Raw genomic sequence first — 15,630 nt, forward strand, 5'->3', positions numbered from 1 at the left:
GTATCTTGTCTGTCCTGTCTGAACACGCTCCTTGCCTGTTCGTCCCGCCTCTCTGGGGGCTGTATTCCCAGACCCGCTCCTGTATCCCGCTGCAGTGTCGGTCTCCTCCGTACACTCAGTTCCAGTCTGAACTCTCTCCTATCCTTTACCTGTTTTGCCTCTTTGTCCGTTCCCTTCCTTTTTCTGCAGAGTCTGTACTCGTACCTAACTCCTGCCTGTTGTCTCTGTACTCCCGTTTGTGAGTTTGTGGTCCACTCGCTACTTCACTGCAAGTACCCTGTGGGTGTCTGGCTCTGTCTTTCCCTTCCTGTCTGTTCCGTGTGTTCAGAGTCCTGTCCTGCCCTGCTTCTGCCCGCTGCTCCGGCAGTCCTGTCCTGCCCTGCCTGTACCCCTCGGCCTGTAATGTTCCTGAGTCCCAGTGTGTACTGGGCCCTATCCTGCCTGTATTGTTCCTGAGTCCCAGTGTGTACTGGGCCCTATCCTGCCTGTATTGTTCCTGAGTCCCGGTGTGTACTGGGTTCTATCCCGCCTGTGTTCCTACCTGCTAGTGCCTCTGTCTGCACTCTAGCTGTGCTTGCCTTTACCCCCCTGCCTGCATACCCGCCTGCCTGCATACCAGTCGTGCCTGCCTATACCCTCCAGTCTGTGTGCCAGCCTACCAGCCTGTTCCTGTATTCCCTGTGTGGGTCAACAGCCGTGTCCGGGGTCTGTCCTGGAGTAGCACCTGGTCCCTCTGCTCGGTTCCTCCTTGGTGCACTGGCGTCGTATGCCGTCGTGCGACCCTGGTCGGATCGGGTGAATACTTAGTCACGCCCCTCCAGGCATACACTCTCCGGCACGGTCCAGTGGAATCACTACCAATCACACGCACACGCCGCTTAGCCCGGGCGTGTGCATAACAGCATGCTCAGGCCATGGTTCCCGTTGAGCCCCACGGCCTTCGCTCTCTGAGAAGTTTTTCCAGCAAATACATGCATTAAAATAAATAAATAAATTTTTTTTCCCTTTAGCTGAGTTCCAGGCGAATTACGCACCCGTCCAGATGGATCCATCAGCTCTCGTTCCTGCGGATCCGCCACGTTACTATGGGGATCCAAGACAGTGTCGTGCATTTGTGGAGCAATGCATGCTACACTTTAAGGCCTACCCTCTCTATTTTCCTTCCGATTGGGCTAAAGTGGCCTTTATGATTGACTACCTAGCGGGTGATGCCTTGAAATGGGTCACCCCCCTATGGGAAGCATGGGATCCTGTCATCCTTGACCTGCAGGCCTTCCTGGTGGCCTTTCGTATGGTCTTCGAGGACCCTAACTCTGAAGCCCCTGCTGAAGCTTCACTTCCCAATATCCCGGAGCAGCCCCGTCAGGTAATGTGTGTGGGTAGCGCAATAGTTCTCCAGCCCAATGAGACTACTGCCCACCCAGAATCCTCACAGGGTGACTACGCTTTCCGGAATACTTCTCCCAACCTCAAGAGGCAGTCCAGACGTGCTAGACTTAGAGGCAAGCAGTCACGCCAGGGTCTGTCCTCCCTGAGACCTCCTGAACCCTTCGGGGTGCTACCTGGTAGCGAAAGGACAGAGACTCTCCTATACTCTGTACCTGATACCTCGCTCGCTTCGTCCAGTGAGTCCAACCTAGTGTACTCCGAAGCAGAGGTTACTCCCGAGTCTCTACACCCCTCCGACCAGGCGGAGGACCTCCAGTTGTGTTCTGAACCCTTCGGGGTGCCACCTGGTGGTGAATGGACAGAGACTTTCCTATATCCTGGATCTGATACCTCACTCGCTTCGTCCAGTGAGTCCAACCTAGTGTACTCCGAAGCAGAGGTTACTCCCGAGTCTCTACACCCCTCCGACCAGGCGGAGGACCTCCAGTTGTGTTCAGAACCCTTCGGGGTGCCACCTGGTGGTGAATGGACAGAGACTTTCCTATATCCTGGACCTGATACCTCGCTCGCTTCGTCCAGTGAGTCCAACCTAGTGTACTCCGAAGCAGAGGTTACTCCCGAGTCTCTACACCCCTCCGACCAGGCGGAAGACCTCCAGTTGTGTTCAGAACCCTTCGGGGTGCCACCTGGTGGTGAATGGACAGAGACTTTCCTATACTCGGTACCCGATACCTCGCCTGCTTCCTCCAGTGAGTCCGACCTAGTGTACTCCGAAGCAGAGGTTACTCCCGAGTCTCTACACCCCTCCGACCAGGCGGAGGACCTCCAGTTGTGTTCAGAACCCTTCGGGGTGCCACCTGGTGGTGAATGGACAGAGACTTTCCTATTTCCTGTACCTGATACCTCGCCTGCTTCCTCCAGTGAGTCCGACCTAGTGTACTCTGAAGCAGATGTTTTCTCTGAGCCTCAGTACTCTTTTGACCCGGCGGAGGACCTCCAGTTGTTTCCTGAATCCTCCGGGGTACCACCAGATAACAAAGAGACAGTGACTTTTCCTCATTATGTACCTGATAACCCGTCTATTTCTTCCTGTGAGCTTGACAAGATGTACCTCGAAGCAGAGATTACCCTCAAGTCTCTGTCCCCCTCCAACCCAGTGAACGACTGGTCCTCGAATTCCCTGCGGAAGATTCTGGCAGGCCTGAAGAAGAGGGGGCGTAAGGGGGGAGGTACTGTAACATACCTGGCGGCGTCCTTGCATGGTGGTCCATCTCCCACTGTGCAAGAGGGCGCACTTGATCTCCTGTCCAGAATGTCTCTCTGGCTTCCCTCCATGCTGTCTGTTTGTGTTTGTGTCTGTCTCTGCTGCTTAAGGGCGGCGCCCGATCACTTCCTGTCTTTTGTACCTGCTGTGGGTCACTCCCCTTGTGCGTCCTCAGCCTATCGCTGTCTGTCTCTTGGTATATAGCTCAGCAGCTCCCTTCTATCCCTGCCTGAGCATATGTGTTTCTTTCAGTGTGTGCTTGCACTCTGAAGTTGCCAGGTCCCGTTCCTGTTTCCCTGTCCGCCTTTCCTGGAGGCTGTATTTCCAGGCCTGTCTGAACTGTGTCCTGTATTTCTCCTGCCTTGCGGTGTCAGCTCCCGTGTCTGAACTGTGTCCTGTTTGTCTCCTGCTTTACGGTATTAGTTCCCGTGTCTGAACTAAGTCCTGTATTTCTCCTGCCTTGCGGTGTCAGCTCCCGTGTCTGAACTGTGTCCTGTTTGTCTCCTGCTTTACGGTATTAGTTCCCGTGTCTGAACTAAGTCCTGTATTTCTCCTGCCTTGCGGTGTCAGCTCCCGTGTCTGAACTGTGTCCTGTATCTTGTCTGTCCTGTCTGAACACGCTCCTTGCCTGTTCGTCCCGCCTCTCTGGGGGCTGTATTCCCAGACCCGCTCCTGTATCCCGCTGCAGTGTCGGTCTCCTCCGTACACTCAGTTCCAGTCTGAACTCTCTCCTATCCTTTACCTGTTTTGCCTCTTTGTCCGTTCCCTTCCTTTTTCTGCAGAGTCTGTACTCGTACCTAACTCCTGCCTGTTGTCTCTGTACTCCCGTTTGTGAGTTTGTGGTCCACTCGCTACTTCACTGCAAGTACCCTGTGGGTGTCTGGCTCTGTCTTTCCCTTCCTGTCTGTTCCGTGTGTTCAGAGTCCTGTCCTGCCCTGCTTCTGCCCGCTGCTCCGGCAGTCCTGTCCTGCCCTGCCTGTACCCCTCGGCCTGTAATGTTCCTGAGTCCCAGTGTGTACTGGGCCCTATCCTGCCTGTATTGTTCCTGAGTCCCAGTGTGTACTGGGCCCTATCCTGCCTGTATTGTTCCTGAGTCCCGGTGTGTACTGGGTTCTATCCCGCCTGTGTTCCTACCTGCTAGTGCCTCTGTCTGCACTCTAGCTGTGCTTGCCTTTACCCCCCTGCCTGCATACCCGCCTGCCTGCATACCAGTCGTGCCTGCCTATACCCTCCAGTCTGTGTGCCAGCCTACCAGCCTGTTCCTGTATTCCCTGTGTGGGTCAACAGCCGTGTCCGGGGTCTGTCCTGGAGTAGCACCTGGTCCCTCTGCTCGGTTCCTCCTTGGTGCACTGGCGTCGTATGCCGTCGTGCGACCCTGGTCGGATCGGGTGAATACTTAGTCACGCCCCTCCAGGCATACACTCTCCGGCACGGTCCAGTGGAATCACTACCAATCACACGCACACGCCGCTTAGCCCGGGCGTGTGCATAACAGAAGGATCAGAACCTGCTTAATCCTTTGAGACCCAGTCAGCTCTTAAACACAGAAAACAAAAAATTCCTCATATAATATAATACACTCCCTCAAGATTGTAGCATAAAGAACCTACAGAGAAAAAGAGGGAGAACAATCTGCAATCATGAATAAAAGTTATCAATATTTATTAAATATGATACAAAAGTAGCTACAACTAATAATGTGTAACAGGACTGCAATGCAATCAGGAGGCTGTATTTCTACTGTAATTGGGTACAGGGGAAATTTATATATATACACAGTACAGACCAAACGTTTGGACACACCTCATTTAAAGATTTTTCTGTATTTTCATAACTATGAAAATTGTACATTCACACTGAAGGCATCAAAACTATGAATTAACACATGTGGAATTATATACTTAACAAAAAAGTGTGAAACAACTGAAAATATGTCTTATATTCTAGGTTCTTCAAAGTAGCCACCTTTTGCTTTGATGACTGCTTTGCACACTCTTGGCATTCTCTTGATGAACTTCAAGAGGTAGTCACCGGAAATGGTCTTCCAACAATCTTGAAGGAGTTCCCAGAGATGCTTAGCACTTGTTGGCCTTTTGCCTTCACTCTGCGGTCCAGCTCACCCCAAACCATCTCGATTGGGTTCAGGTCTGGTGACTGTGGAGGCCAGGTCATCTGGCGTAGCACCCCATCACTCTCCTTCTTGGTCAAATAGCCCTTACACAGCCTGGAGGTGTGTTTGGGGTCACTGTCCTGTTGAAAAATAAATGATGGTCCAACTAAACGCAAACCGGATGGAATAGCATGCCGCTGCAAGATGCTGTGGTAGCCATGCTGGTTCAGTATGCCTTCAATTTTGAAGGCATACAGTGTCACCAGCAAAGCACCCCCACACCATCACACCTCCTCCTCCATGCTTCACGGTGGGAACCAGGCATGTAGAGTCCATCCGTTCACTTTTTCTGCGTCGCGCGAAGACACGGTGGTTGGAACCAAAGATCTCAAATTTGGACTTGACGCGCCCCTGGGCCTGTGTCGCGCTGCGTTGCGCACGCGGGAGCTTACCCGGAGCCGGATCTCTTGAGGGTTGTAGTCTCGTGGCGGTGACCCGGTCCGTGCCCAGGGAGTCAAACTAAGTGGCGAGTCTATTAGCAGTAGATGTTGGATGACTACGCCACCCGTTGAATGCAGCTTTGGAGCTGCCGCTGCAGGGCAGACCGCTGAGGCCGGTGGAAGGATGGTGCAGCGGGGATGGTATAACCCCCAACGGGAGGGGTATGGCCTCAGGGCAGCCGACGTGGATGATGGGGGTAGCAGGAACCACTCAGAGACGATGCGTGCAGTTCAGGGTCTTTACTTGTGACAAAGATAGACCCTCCCGGAGTACTTGCTAGCGATCGGGGCCTGGTCAGTCCTTGAGCAGATGGGATCTCCCCTGGCCAGGCGGAGTTGTAGGCCTTCCCAGCTAACTGTACTCTTCTGGCTACCTTGCTAGAGGCGGGTAAAAGTAGCCCACGTCCCTGAGTGTACCGTGTGGTGCTCACCCGTATGGCCGGTGACTCGGGGCCTTCTAGTAGCTTCCGCTCCACGACGGCGGTGCTGGTCCCATGCGTGTGACCGTGCCTTCGGGTTTCTTGGCCAGAGGACCTGAAATCCCCTGCCTGACGGATTCTGCTGCTGGATAGGAGTTAGTCCCCACAGCCTCGGACTCCGGGTCCGGTGATAACTTTTCAGTCAGGGCGAGCTCTGCAGCTGCCAGCCCCTGACTCCTTGTAGTACTGCTCCCACAGAGCTCCTGATGTTCTTTTCCTATATCTGCTTCTCTGTCTCTACTTCTTCTCTACTCACTAACCCTGCCTCAGCCCTAGGTTTATATAGGGGAAGTTCTTCCCCTCCCAGGACTGGGCAGGAGGTGTGGCATGCACAGGATCCCTGACCAAGAGACCTCCCACCTGCTCTCAGACATAACATTGCCGTTACTGTGGAAACCAGACCCCTGGGGTGCCACAGACTCATCAGACCAAAGCACAGATTTCCATTGGTCTAATGTCCATTCCTTGTGTTCTTTAGCCAAAACAAGTCTCTTCTGCTTGTTGCTTGTCCTTAGCAGTGGTTTCCTAGCAGCTATTTACCATGAAGGCCTGCTGCACAAAGTTTCCTCTTAACAGTTGTTGTAGAGATGTGTCTGCTGCTAGAACTCTGTGTGGCATTGACCTGGTCTCTAATCTGAGCTGCTGTTAACCTGCGATTTCTGAGGCTGGTGACTCGGATAAACTTATCCTCAGAAGCAGAGGTGACTCTTGGTCTTCCTTTCCTGGGGCGGTCCTCATGTGAGCCAGTTTCTTTGTAGCGCTTGATGGTTTTTGCAACTGCACTTGGGGACACTTTCAAAGTTTTCCCAATTTTTCGGACTGACTGACCTTCATTTCTTAAAGTAATGATGGCCACTCGTTTTTCTTTACTTAGCTGTTTTTTTCTTGCCATAATACAAATTCTAACAGTCTATTCAGTAGGACTATCAGCTGTGTATCCACCTGACTTCTGCACAACACAACTGATGGTCCCTACCCCATTTATAAGGCAAGAAATCCCACTTATTAAACCTGACAGGGCACACCTGTGAAGTGAAAACCATTTCCGGTGACTACCTCTTGAAGCTCATCAAGAGAATGCCAAGAGTGTGCAAAGCAGTCATCAAAGCAAAAGGTGGCTACTTTGAAGAACCTAGAATATAAGACATATTTTCAGTTGCTTCACACTTTTTTGTTAAGTATATAATTCCACATGTGTTAATTCATAGTTTTGATGCCTCCAGTGTGAATGTACAATTTTCATAGTCATGAAAATACAGAAAAATCTTTAAATGAGAAGGTGTGTCCTGTATATATATATATATATATATATATATATATATATATATATATACATATATAATATGGGGGGCACACTATGTAAATAAATACATAAATAAAAAGTAGGTAAAAAAAAATTGCCAATTGAAATCGCTGTTACTCCAGTCGAAAAAAAAACAAACATGTCCAATACAGTATAGAAAAATTAATTAATTGTTACAAAAAGAACAAACTTTAAAATGTATTTAAATGGCCCTTTGTAGCCATAAAAAAAGTAAAACAAATGTGAAAGAGGACATTCTCCTACCAAAGTGGGCAAAAAAAAATAAAAAACATTTTCACACCACCATAAAAAATACACCCCACGTATCACGAAAAAAAGATGCAAAAAATTACTTAACACTAGAACTACTGATGGAGTCATTTTGACTCCTTTCGTTTTTTATTTCTCTTCTGTGACTACATTTTTCAGAATTCTGGCTTGAAACTCGGTGACTTTTCCTCAAATATGATGTGAAAAAAGATTTTGTGAGAATAAATAATTTTGGTGAAAAATTTGCGCGTTTTTTTCAAAATTTACCAAGAACTACTGAAGGGAGTCATTTTGACTCCCTACTATATTTTGAGGTCCTTTTGTCACTAAATGTTGCTATAAAGTTTTGTGCATAATTTTTTCACTCTGTCTTATTTACCCTGATGTTCATATAGATGTAGTTCAATTTACATGTCAACTTTTCACATTTTCCTTGTGTTTTACCTGCTTGTATTACTGTGTAATGCTGAACAAAATAGCTTGTTTACTCTAGGCTCTTATCTTATGCTAATGAAGGGTGGTGTTTTTCTAAGGTCCTAGCAGGAGACAGTATTCTGGATAGTAACTTTACTTTCAGTTCAGCTGAAGAGACAAAGAGAACAGACGCAGACATACGAGCTCTGAAGACTCATACAGGTATGAATTGTTATGAAATAGTTTAGCTGTCTGTCAACTGATTCAGCCCACCTACTTTTGAAGGTGGCAGAACAGTTATTATTTCTTTTAGTTTTCATTTCATTTCTATTTTTCAGCAGGGAACTATATAGAATTATGGAATTTGTGAGGAATATGGAGAGAAGACGTTTGATAAAGCCTCAGGATATTCTGGCTACTTTGCAATCCATACCGGAGGATGAATCGGAATCCGAATTGCAGGAACATGTATTTGATTCTGACAGTGATGAAGATTTCATTCCTCAGAACATATCAAGTGAATCTGAAGACTCAGAAGGAACAAATCCAGAAGGTAAGTAGTTATGTGTATTTATTTGTTCTTCCACACACTGAGTTAGGGCTTGTGCACACTAGCAGAATTCTGGCTGAATAGCCATCTGGATATTCTTGCCGCAATACAGGCCGTACCTGCCCACTCATGCCTGAAGCTCCGCTCCGAACCCCGGGCTGGAGCCGCTGTCAGGGACAGAGCAGCGCTTGCTTACGCGCGAGCACGGCTCCGTCCCAGACAGCGGCTCCAGCCCGGGGTTCGGAGCGGAGCTTCAGGTATGAAACTCCGCTCTGTACCTGAGCGGGCAGGTACGGGCCGGATTGTGGTGAGAATATCCGGTCGGATATTCCGCCGCTAATCCAGCCAGTGTGCACGGACCCTTACAAAACAAAAATTCTAAATATTCATCAACTTTTTTACAGATATTCCAAGCACATCAACTGGGGATCGGGCTCATGCAGTTATGTTGCCTCGTGACCATCCTCCTGGTCGTGGACAGAAAAAATCAGCAAAACGTCCCAGAAATGAAAGAACAACAGATAACGATGGCGGCGAAGGTAATGCAACAACAAACACCAGAGAAGGCGAATCTGAAGGAATACTAGTTTCAGCGGATGGTATTCAATGGAAACCTGTTGAAATTGGAGAACACTTGCCTGGTAGGCGTGACAGCCAAAATATTCTTCGAGAAGCACCTGGCCCTACAGGATACGCCAGAAGAAATATCATTATCGATAGTCCTTTGAGCGCATGGCGTTTATTTTTTGATTCATATATATTGACACATATAAAGAACTGTACGCTTGCAGAAGCATGCAGGAACAATAATTTACAGTTTACTCTATCTGATGAGGAGCTAGATGCATTCATTGCGATATTCTATGCTCGTGGAATATCTGGCACGAACCGTCACTCGATTAGCAGTATTTGGTGTAATGACTGGGGAATACCGTTTTGCAAAGCGACAATGTCTAGGGACCGCTTTGTTGAAATTATGAGGTTTCTCAGATTTGATGAGAAATCTACTCGATCGGAGAGACTGCAAACGGACAAGTTTGCTCTATTTTCTACTGTGTGGGACAGGTTTATTGAAAATTGTATTGCGTGTTACAAACCTGGCCCATACATAACGGTGGTTGAGCAACTTTTCCCAAGCAAAACTAGGTGTCCATTCACGCAGTACAAGCCTTCCAAACCAGATAAATATGGCCACAAATATTGGCTAGCTGTTGATAAGAGGAGCAAATATCTGGCAAATGGCTTCCCTTATCTAGGCAAAGATGACACACGCCGTGCTGAGGACCGTTTAGCTGACCATGTGGTAATGAAGTTATTGGACCCGTTTTTGAAAAAAGGTCGCAATGTTACAACCGATAATTATTTTACTTCAGTAAAATTAGCTAAACAGCTAAAAAGCAAAGGAACAACCATCGTGGGAACACTGAACAAGATAAGGCGAGAAGTGCCTAAAGAATCCATGAAAGAGGAATTGTACAACACTAAAGTGTTTAGAAATGAAGACAATTTTACACTTACAGTATATCAAGGAAAGCCCAACAAAAATGTTGTCATTTTGAGTTCCGTCCATCCAGATGTTGTTGTTGCGTCTGATTCCGCTAAAAAAACTCCAGAAACGGTAAAGTTTTACAATGAAACAAAATATGGAGTAGATGTAGTGGATCAGATGGCACGAAAATATACCACACGAACATGCACAAGGAGATGGCCTGTTCATGCATTTGAAAATGCCTTAGACTTTGCGGGTATAAATGCATGGATAATATTCAAGGAGATTACCCACCAAAAAATGTCACGCAAGGCATTTTTGCAAACGCTTGTGAGAGAGTTGAGTGGTCCTTATGTCACAGATAGGGAAAAGGGTTCCACGTCCCAAGTTTCTACATGCTCAGAAGTGATGGTTCAAACAAAATTTTGCCAGATCAAAGAAAAGTGCAAGAAAAATAGATCTGTCGGAAATTGTAAGACTTGTGGTAAGTCTTTGTGTGGGCAATGTACTGCCATAAATCAAAGGCAATGCCTAAAATGCGAAACACCAAATGTTTAGAAGGTGAATTCTGCGCCATATTTTCATTTTTATGCTCCTCCACCTACATTTTCTCTGCTTTTTGTTCTTCAGTTGTTGTTTATATGTGTGCACTTGAATAAAAAAAAATGTTTGAAAAACGTCTATTATAATTATTGTTATTTTCTGTAGAAAAATAAGAAAAGCAGAAAAAAAACAATCAAAAGCATTACTGTTGGATCTCACAATAATAATACATTACAAAAAATATAATTATTAATAAATAACCACAAATGAAACTCTAAAAATAAACGAAAACAAGCAAGGAGTCAAAATGACTCCTTTCATTAGTTCTAGGCAGGGTCACGAGTCCAGTAGTCCTAGTGTTAAACATCTGAACGAGAAAAAATATTTTGCAACTCTTTAAAATCGCATGTATGGAAAAAGCAAAAATGTGACTGGTCATCAGGAACAAGGGTAAATTGCTCCATCCTGAACTAGTTTAAAAAAAAAAAAAAAAAAAAAAAACCTAAAACACATTTCCATCAGAAGCTATTGGATGCTCATATCATGGAGAGTGGTTACAAAGGGTGTCTCTTGCTTGCTTTGGAGGACTTGTCCTGTCCTGCATTACTCAAACTACACATTGATTTAATTGGGTGCAGTGTAATGACTAATTTCTCCTTCGGTGGCGCTACAGGGAAATGAGCACTTACTCGGTTATTTCATCACCAATAATACCACATCTGGTACATCTGGAGGAGGTGAGCTGTGACATCACCTATTGTGAATGGTGGATCCTGTGTTATCTATTGTATATAGAGGTGTTATCAGTCATTGTACAGGAGGAGGAGGTGAGCTGTGACATCACCTATTGTGAATGGTGGATCCGGTGTTATCTAATGTATATAGAGGTGTTATCAGTCATTGTACAGGAGGAGGAGGTGAGCTGTGATATCACCTATTGTGAATGGTGGATCCGGTGTTATCTAATGTATATAGAGGTGTTATCAGTCATTGTACAGGAGGCAGAGGAGATGAGCAGTGACATCACCTATTGTGAATGGTAACTCCTGTGTTATCTGATTTAGATTGAGGTTTTATCAGTGATTGTACAGGGAGGAGGTGAGCTGTGATATCACATATTGTTAATCAGTCATTGTAATCCTTATGATAAGAAGTGACCTCTAGAGAACAGGATAAGGCCTAGTGGCCGATTTGAAAACTGCAAGATTTGGGATTTTTTACATTTTTTTCCAATGGATAATTACATGGAAAATTGAAAATATATGACACAAATGCCGGATGGAATCTGTTATCAGTAAATGATGTAAAGTCTCATGCTAAGACTGTGTAGCACACCATTCATGTTGTTATCAGGCGGGTCTGGCATTGCGCTTTACCTGACAATGGTAGTTGATAAATGCCCTGATGATGTTTTATGATTAACTGCATGAATGAAACGCTTTGTTTTGCGCACTGCCATAAATATCCATCGAGCATATGCAGATGACAAATAAAAACCCCCTTAGTACAAATAATATTTTCCTTCCATCTGTTTGTAGATTGCAGTGGATGTAGTTTTAGTTTGTGACCCCCTGGCTACAATTTGAAGTAACAGAAACAAATAAATAAGAGACATAAAAGGAATTTTGTGAAGCCTTGAGATGCTGCAGGTAATTTACTGGTTGGAAATTCTGACTGTCCCATTCTTCTAGGAGAATAGCAGCCCGGCATATGGCAAGCCCTCACAATAATATATTGTCTGACATGGAGAATAAATCTCTTTACAACACCATTGCCCATTGTCTGCCATAAGAAAGGAACATAAACTGATGCATTGAGGATTTCTATTCAGAGTTTCCATATAGCACATGGCTCCTATAAATCCTGACCGAAGATCTGTAACGCAAGTCATATATGGATACATCAGTAGACTTTTATTCTCCATAAGCAAAGATTTAGTTATCTGCCCTAATAATATATCTAAAAAATATCCTGACTGAAGCAGAGACTTGTTGGTGCCCCAATCTGGGTGCCAACAATGGGGGGCACATTCAGTGTCGAACAAGCCCACCTTCCCCAGCTATGCCCTGCATTGATTATAAACATTAGCCCTTTAAAGAAGCCCCGTCACTTGCCTTAAATGCGTAATTTTTTTTTACCTAGAATAAATCCCGCTGTTCTCCTGAATCCGGCGTTGTTTTTCTTTTGTTCCTGCGCCTCTCCATTCCTGAGATATAGTCTTTTCTTCTCTGCATATAAAACTAGTCTGTTTAGCCAACTGGGCACAGTCCTCAAGAACACGCCCACAGGGAAGAGTTAAAGACATCCCACTTGGCTAAAAAAGAATAGATTTATATGTAGGGAAGATGGGGCCATATCTCAGGAACGGAGAGGCGCAGTAACAAAAGAAAAACATCTCCGGATTCAGGAGAACAGCGGCTTTTACACCAGGTAAAAAAAAAAAATAATACATATATTATCTTTGAAGAAGATACATTTCTGCAGTCCAACATTCCATATTGGTAAGACATTATAAAAAGTTATAAGAAAATAGGTTCTGATGAATATCTTTTCTATTTTAAAATCTCAAACACATCATGCCTCTGAATTAAAGGGGTTTTCCAAATAGAATTCTTTTTCAAACACTGAAAGAAGTTATACCAATCCTTTCCTGACCACCACAGCTACAGATCTAGTGCTCACCTGGTCTCGGCTACCTGCTCCTGTCCTGGACACACCAGAAATGGCCATCACTGACTAAAGCAGGTCACTACTGTGCCCAGGGATTGAAAGTGGTTATTTTTGAATGGTGTTGAGTCTGGGACTAGGAAACAGGTCAGGGGGATATGGTGAGCACCACATTGGGACCTGTTCCTTTTTTACATCAATGACGGGTGTGGGTGTATGAGGCCAACTCAAAAGCTGAGCCCGCACCATACCTGGAAAATGATTTTTTTTTAGGTCAGACAAAAGATAACTTCACTTGATCTCTGTGTTTTGCTTGTTCATCAGTTAATCAGCTTGTTAACATTGCCCGATTATTGGGAATGAGCATTCCTTGGTATAAGCCAGCGTACATCCAACTTCAGAACAAAGAGGCTAATCTACTGCTGATCAGTGCCATCTTTAGTTGGTGGTCATCTAATGCCCTTGCTGTTTAGGTAAGGGGTAGTGTTGAGTGAATTTGTTCGGCATTTCAAATTCGGGTTTGTGTTCGGGGTTCTGGCTTGTTCGCGACAAAAAATCGGCTCTGCCCACGAACATCCCTGCGTGACAGTGTGGGAAATCAGGGATGTTCATGGGCAGAGCCGATTTTTTGGCGCAAACCCCGAACACGAACCCGAATTTGAAATGCCGAACAAATTCACTCAACACTAGTAAGGGGTGTGGATTAGCAAACTTTTGTTCTGCTGCACACAGGGCAGAGGGGAGAGGCTCCTGCAGCAGCCAGTTGTCTTACAGCCAAACACATGTCAGAACACATCTACCTGATTCAGAAATTGTTTTCATTTTATCAGATGTAATTGTTATAGGGGATAAAATATTGTCAAAGAAAAGGCCTGTTTTTGTGGATTTTATATTCCAGCTACTCACGAATATTCCATTTTCTTTTAATCTGTCATACAGCTTCAGAGGTATGTTTTTTTTAAATTTTCCTCCATATTTTAATAGTATTTACCAAGGAGACGGTGCTTACAAAGTAATAATTCAAAGCAGCCTAAAAACACACCCCAGAGAATCCTATAAGCCACTCCCCCTTGGTAAAGACAATAAAAATTTGCACCAAATAAAAAAGCCCATATCTCTGGAACCATATAGTGGATTTAAAAAAACAAACAATTTATTACTTTATTCCTGGTTCTCCACTGTTTTTTTTTATGTTAAGAGCAAAAACTGGTCACTTTTTTACACTCACATCAAAATTTTTATCCTCTTAATATATTGCAGTCATCATATTATACAGCACTGTGCACTTACAATTGCTTATTTTGCCTTTCTACCCAGCTAATTCTTCTCTTTTCCATAAGGTCTATGATATCACAAGATTAAAAACTGACTAGCTGAATCTTTTCTAAGCTCCATCTAGAAACAGGAGGTCAATTTTCCCTGTATGAGTCATAAGTCACCACAAAAGTCCCTGGCAGATGGAGGAGGGAACAGCTGGTTCAGGAGTAGAAAAAGGAAATTATAAATACAGGGACAAGAGACTTCCTGTTTCTACATAGAGCAGAGAAAAGAGAAGAATTAGCTGAGTAGAAAGGCAAAATGAGCAATTGTAAGTACACTGTGCTGTATAATATGATGACTGCAATATATTAAGAGGATAATAACTTCTGGGAGGAATGCTTCTTTATGGGAGGAATTGATGGGATACTTTTTAATGTTCCATGTGTTTTCTGTGATATGTGTTGCTTTAATATAAAAAATAGATCTCAAAATAAACTAAACTCGCCTTTCCATACAGATTATACCTATGCTGTAACTGTCCTTTTATGAAAGACCCGAGAATGACTGAAGTTAAGTTAGTTACTCGCTAATCTTCTCTGCAGGGTAAAATAGCCTCATTCAGTTCTCAACAACAGAAGAATGCAAGCTGTGTCTAGCCATTTTAATAAGTTCCTACATCAAAGTCTAGTCAGTAAGAGTTTGGTTTGACTGAAATAAGAAAGGATAAAATGTTTTTTTTATCTTAGGAAAGTCTCAGAATTACAATTAGATAAGCCACAAACAAGAAGATGGAGACCTCCAGGACAAAAAGAAACCATACCAAAATGATCCCAAATCAATAATATTTTTTATATACTGTTCAGTTATTAGAAAAGTTTTTCTATAAAGATGAGTCTACTTCATATTTTCATGTGCTATAACGATTGGGTGAAATAACTAGTACACAGAAACAAAAAAACAAGTGCAAAACGTATACACTGTCATGTGCAGGATCCGCGGGGGTGGAGCATGACACAACACACCAATGAGAGAATGACTGGGTCATGTCCCACCCCAGAGGCCCTGCACTAGCCATAACACAGCGTATCAGTTTTTCTTGAAGTGCTCTTTTAAGTAAATTAGTGTTTTCTCATGGACATACTCAAGCAGTCTATAACTTGAATGACACTTGTTTAAACATTTAGTCTGGACTTTTATGAGGAGAGCTGCTCTTGAGCACAAATTTCCACTAATTTTTTAGGTTCAACATTTTGTGCTAATTAGTATTGAAAGAGCACTAAAATGCTCAGGTGCTCGAAGCTCGGGCCGAGCTCGCCGTGATACTCGGGTGCTCGACCCGAGCAACGAGCCCTATGTTAGTCTATGGGAGACCCGAGCATTTTTGCGGCGGCA

At 44.7% G+C, this 15,630-nt stretch overlaps 1 protein-coding gene across 1 annotated transcript; it reads left to right on the forward strand.

Annotated features, from left to right (window-relative positions):
• Positions 1 to 8,070: 8,070 nt before the first annotated feature.
• On the forward strand, positions 8,071 to 14,351 carry LOC141155351 (uncharacterized). The gene is made up of 6 exons (XM_073642230.1): positions 8,071 to 8,282; positions 8,684 to 9,798; positions 11,376 to 11,409; positions 13,303 to 13,419; positions 13,809 to 13,925; positions 14,296 to 14,351. The coding sequence occupies exons 1-6, from the start codon at positions 8,087 to 8,089 to the stop codon at positions 14,349 to 14,351; spliced, it is 1,635 nt and encodes a 544-aa protein (XP_073498331.1). The 5' UTR covers positions 8,071 to 8,086.
• The last annotated feature ends 1,279 nt before the right edge of the window (positions 14,352 to 15,630 follow it).

Source organism: Phyllobates terribilis, unplaced genomic scaffold (genome assembly GCF_046119375.1).
Source record: "Phyllobates terribilis strain yellow unplaced genomic scaffold, ASM4611937v1 Scaffold_7__3_contigs__length_470593459, whole genome shotgun sequence".
NCBI lineage: Eukaryota > Metazoa > Chordata > Amphibia > Anura > Dendrobatidae > Phyllobates > Phyllobates terribilis.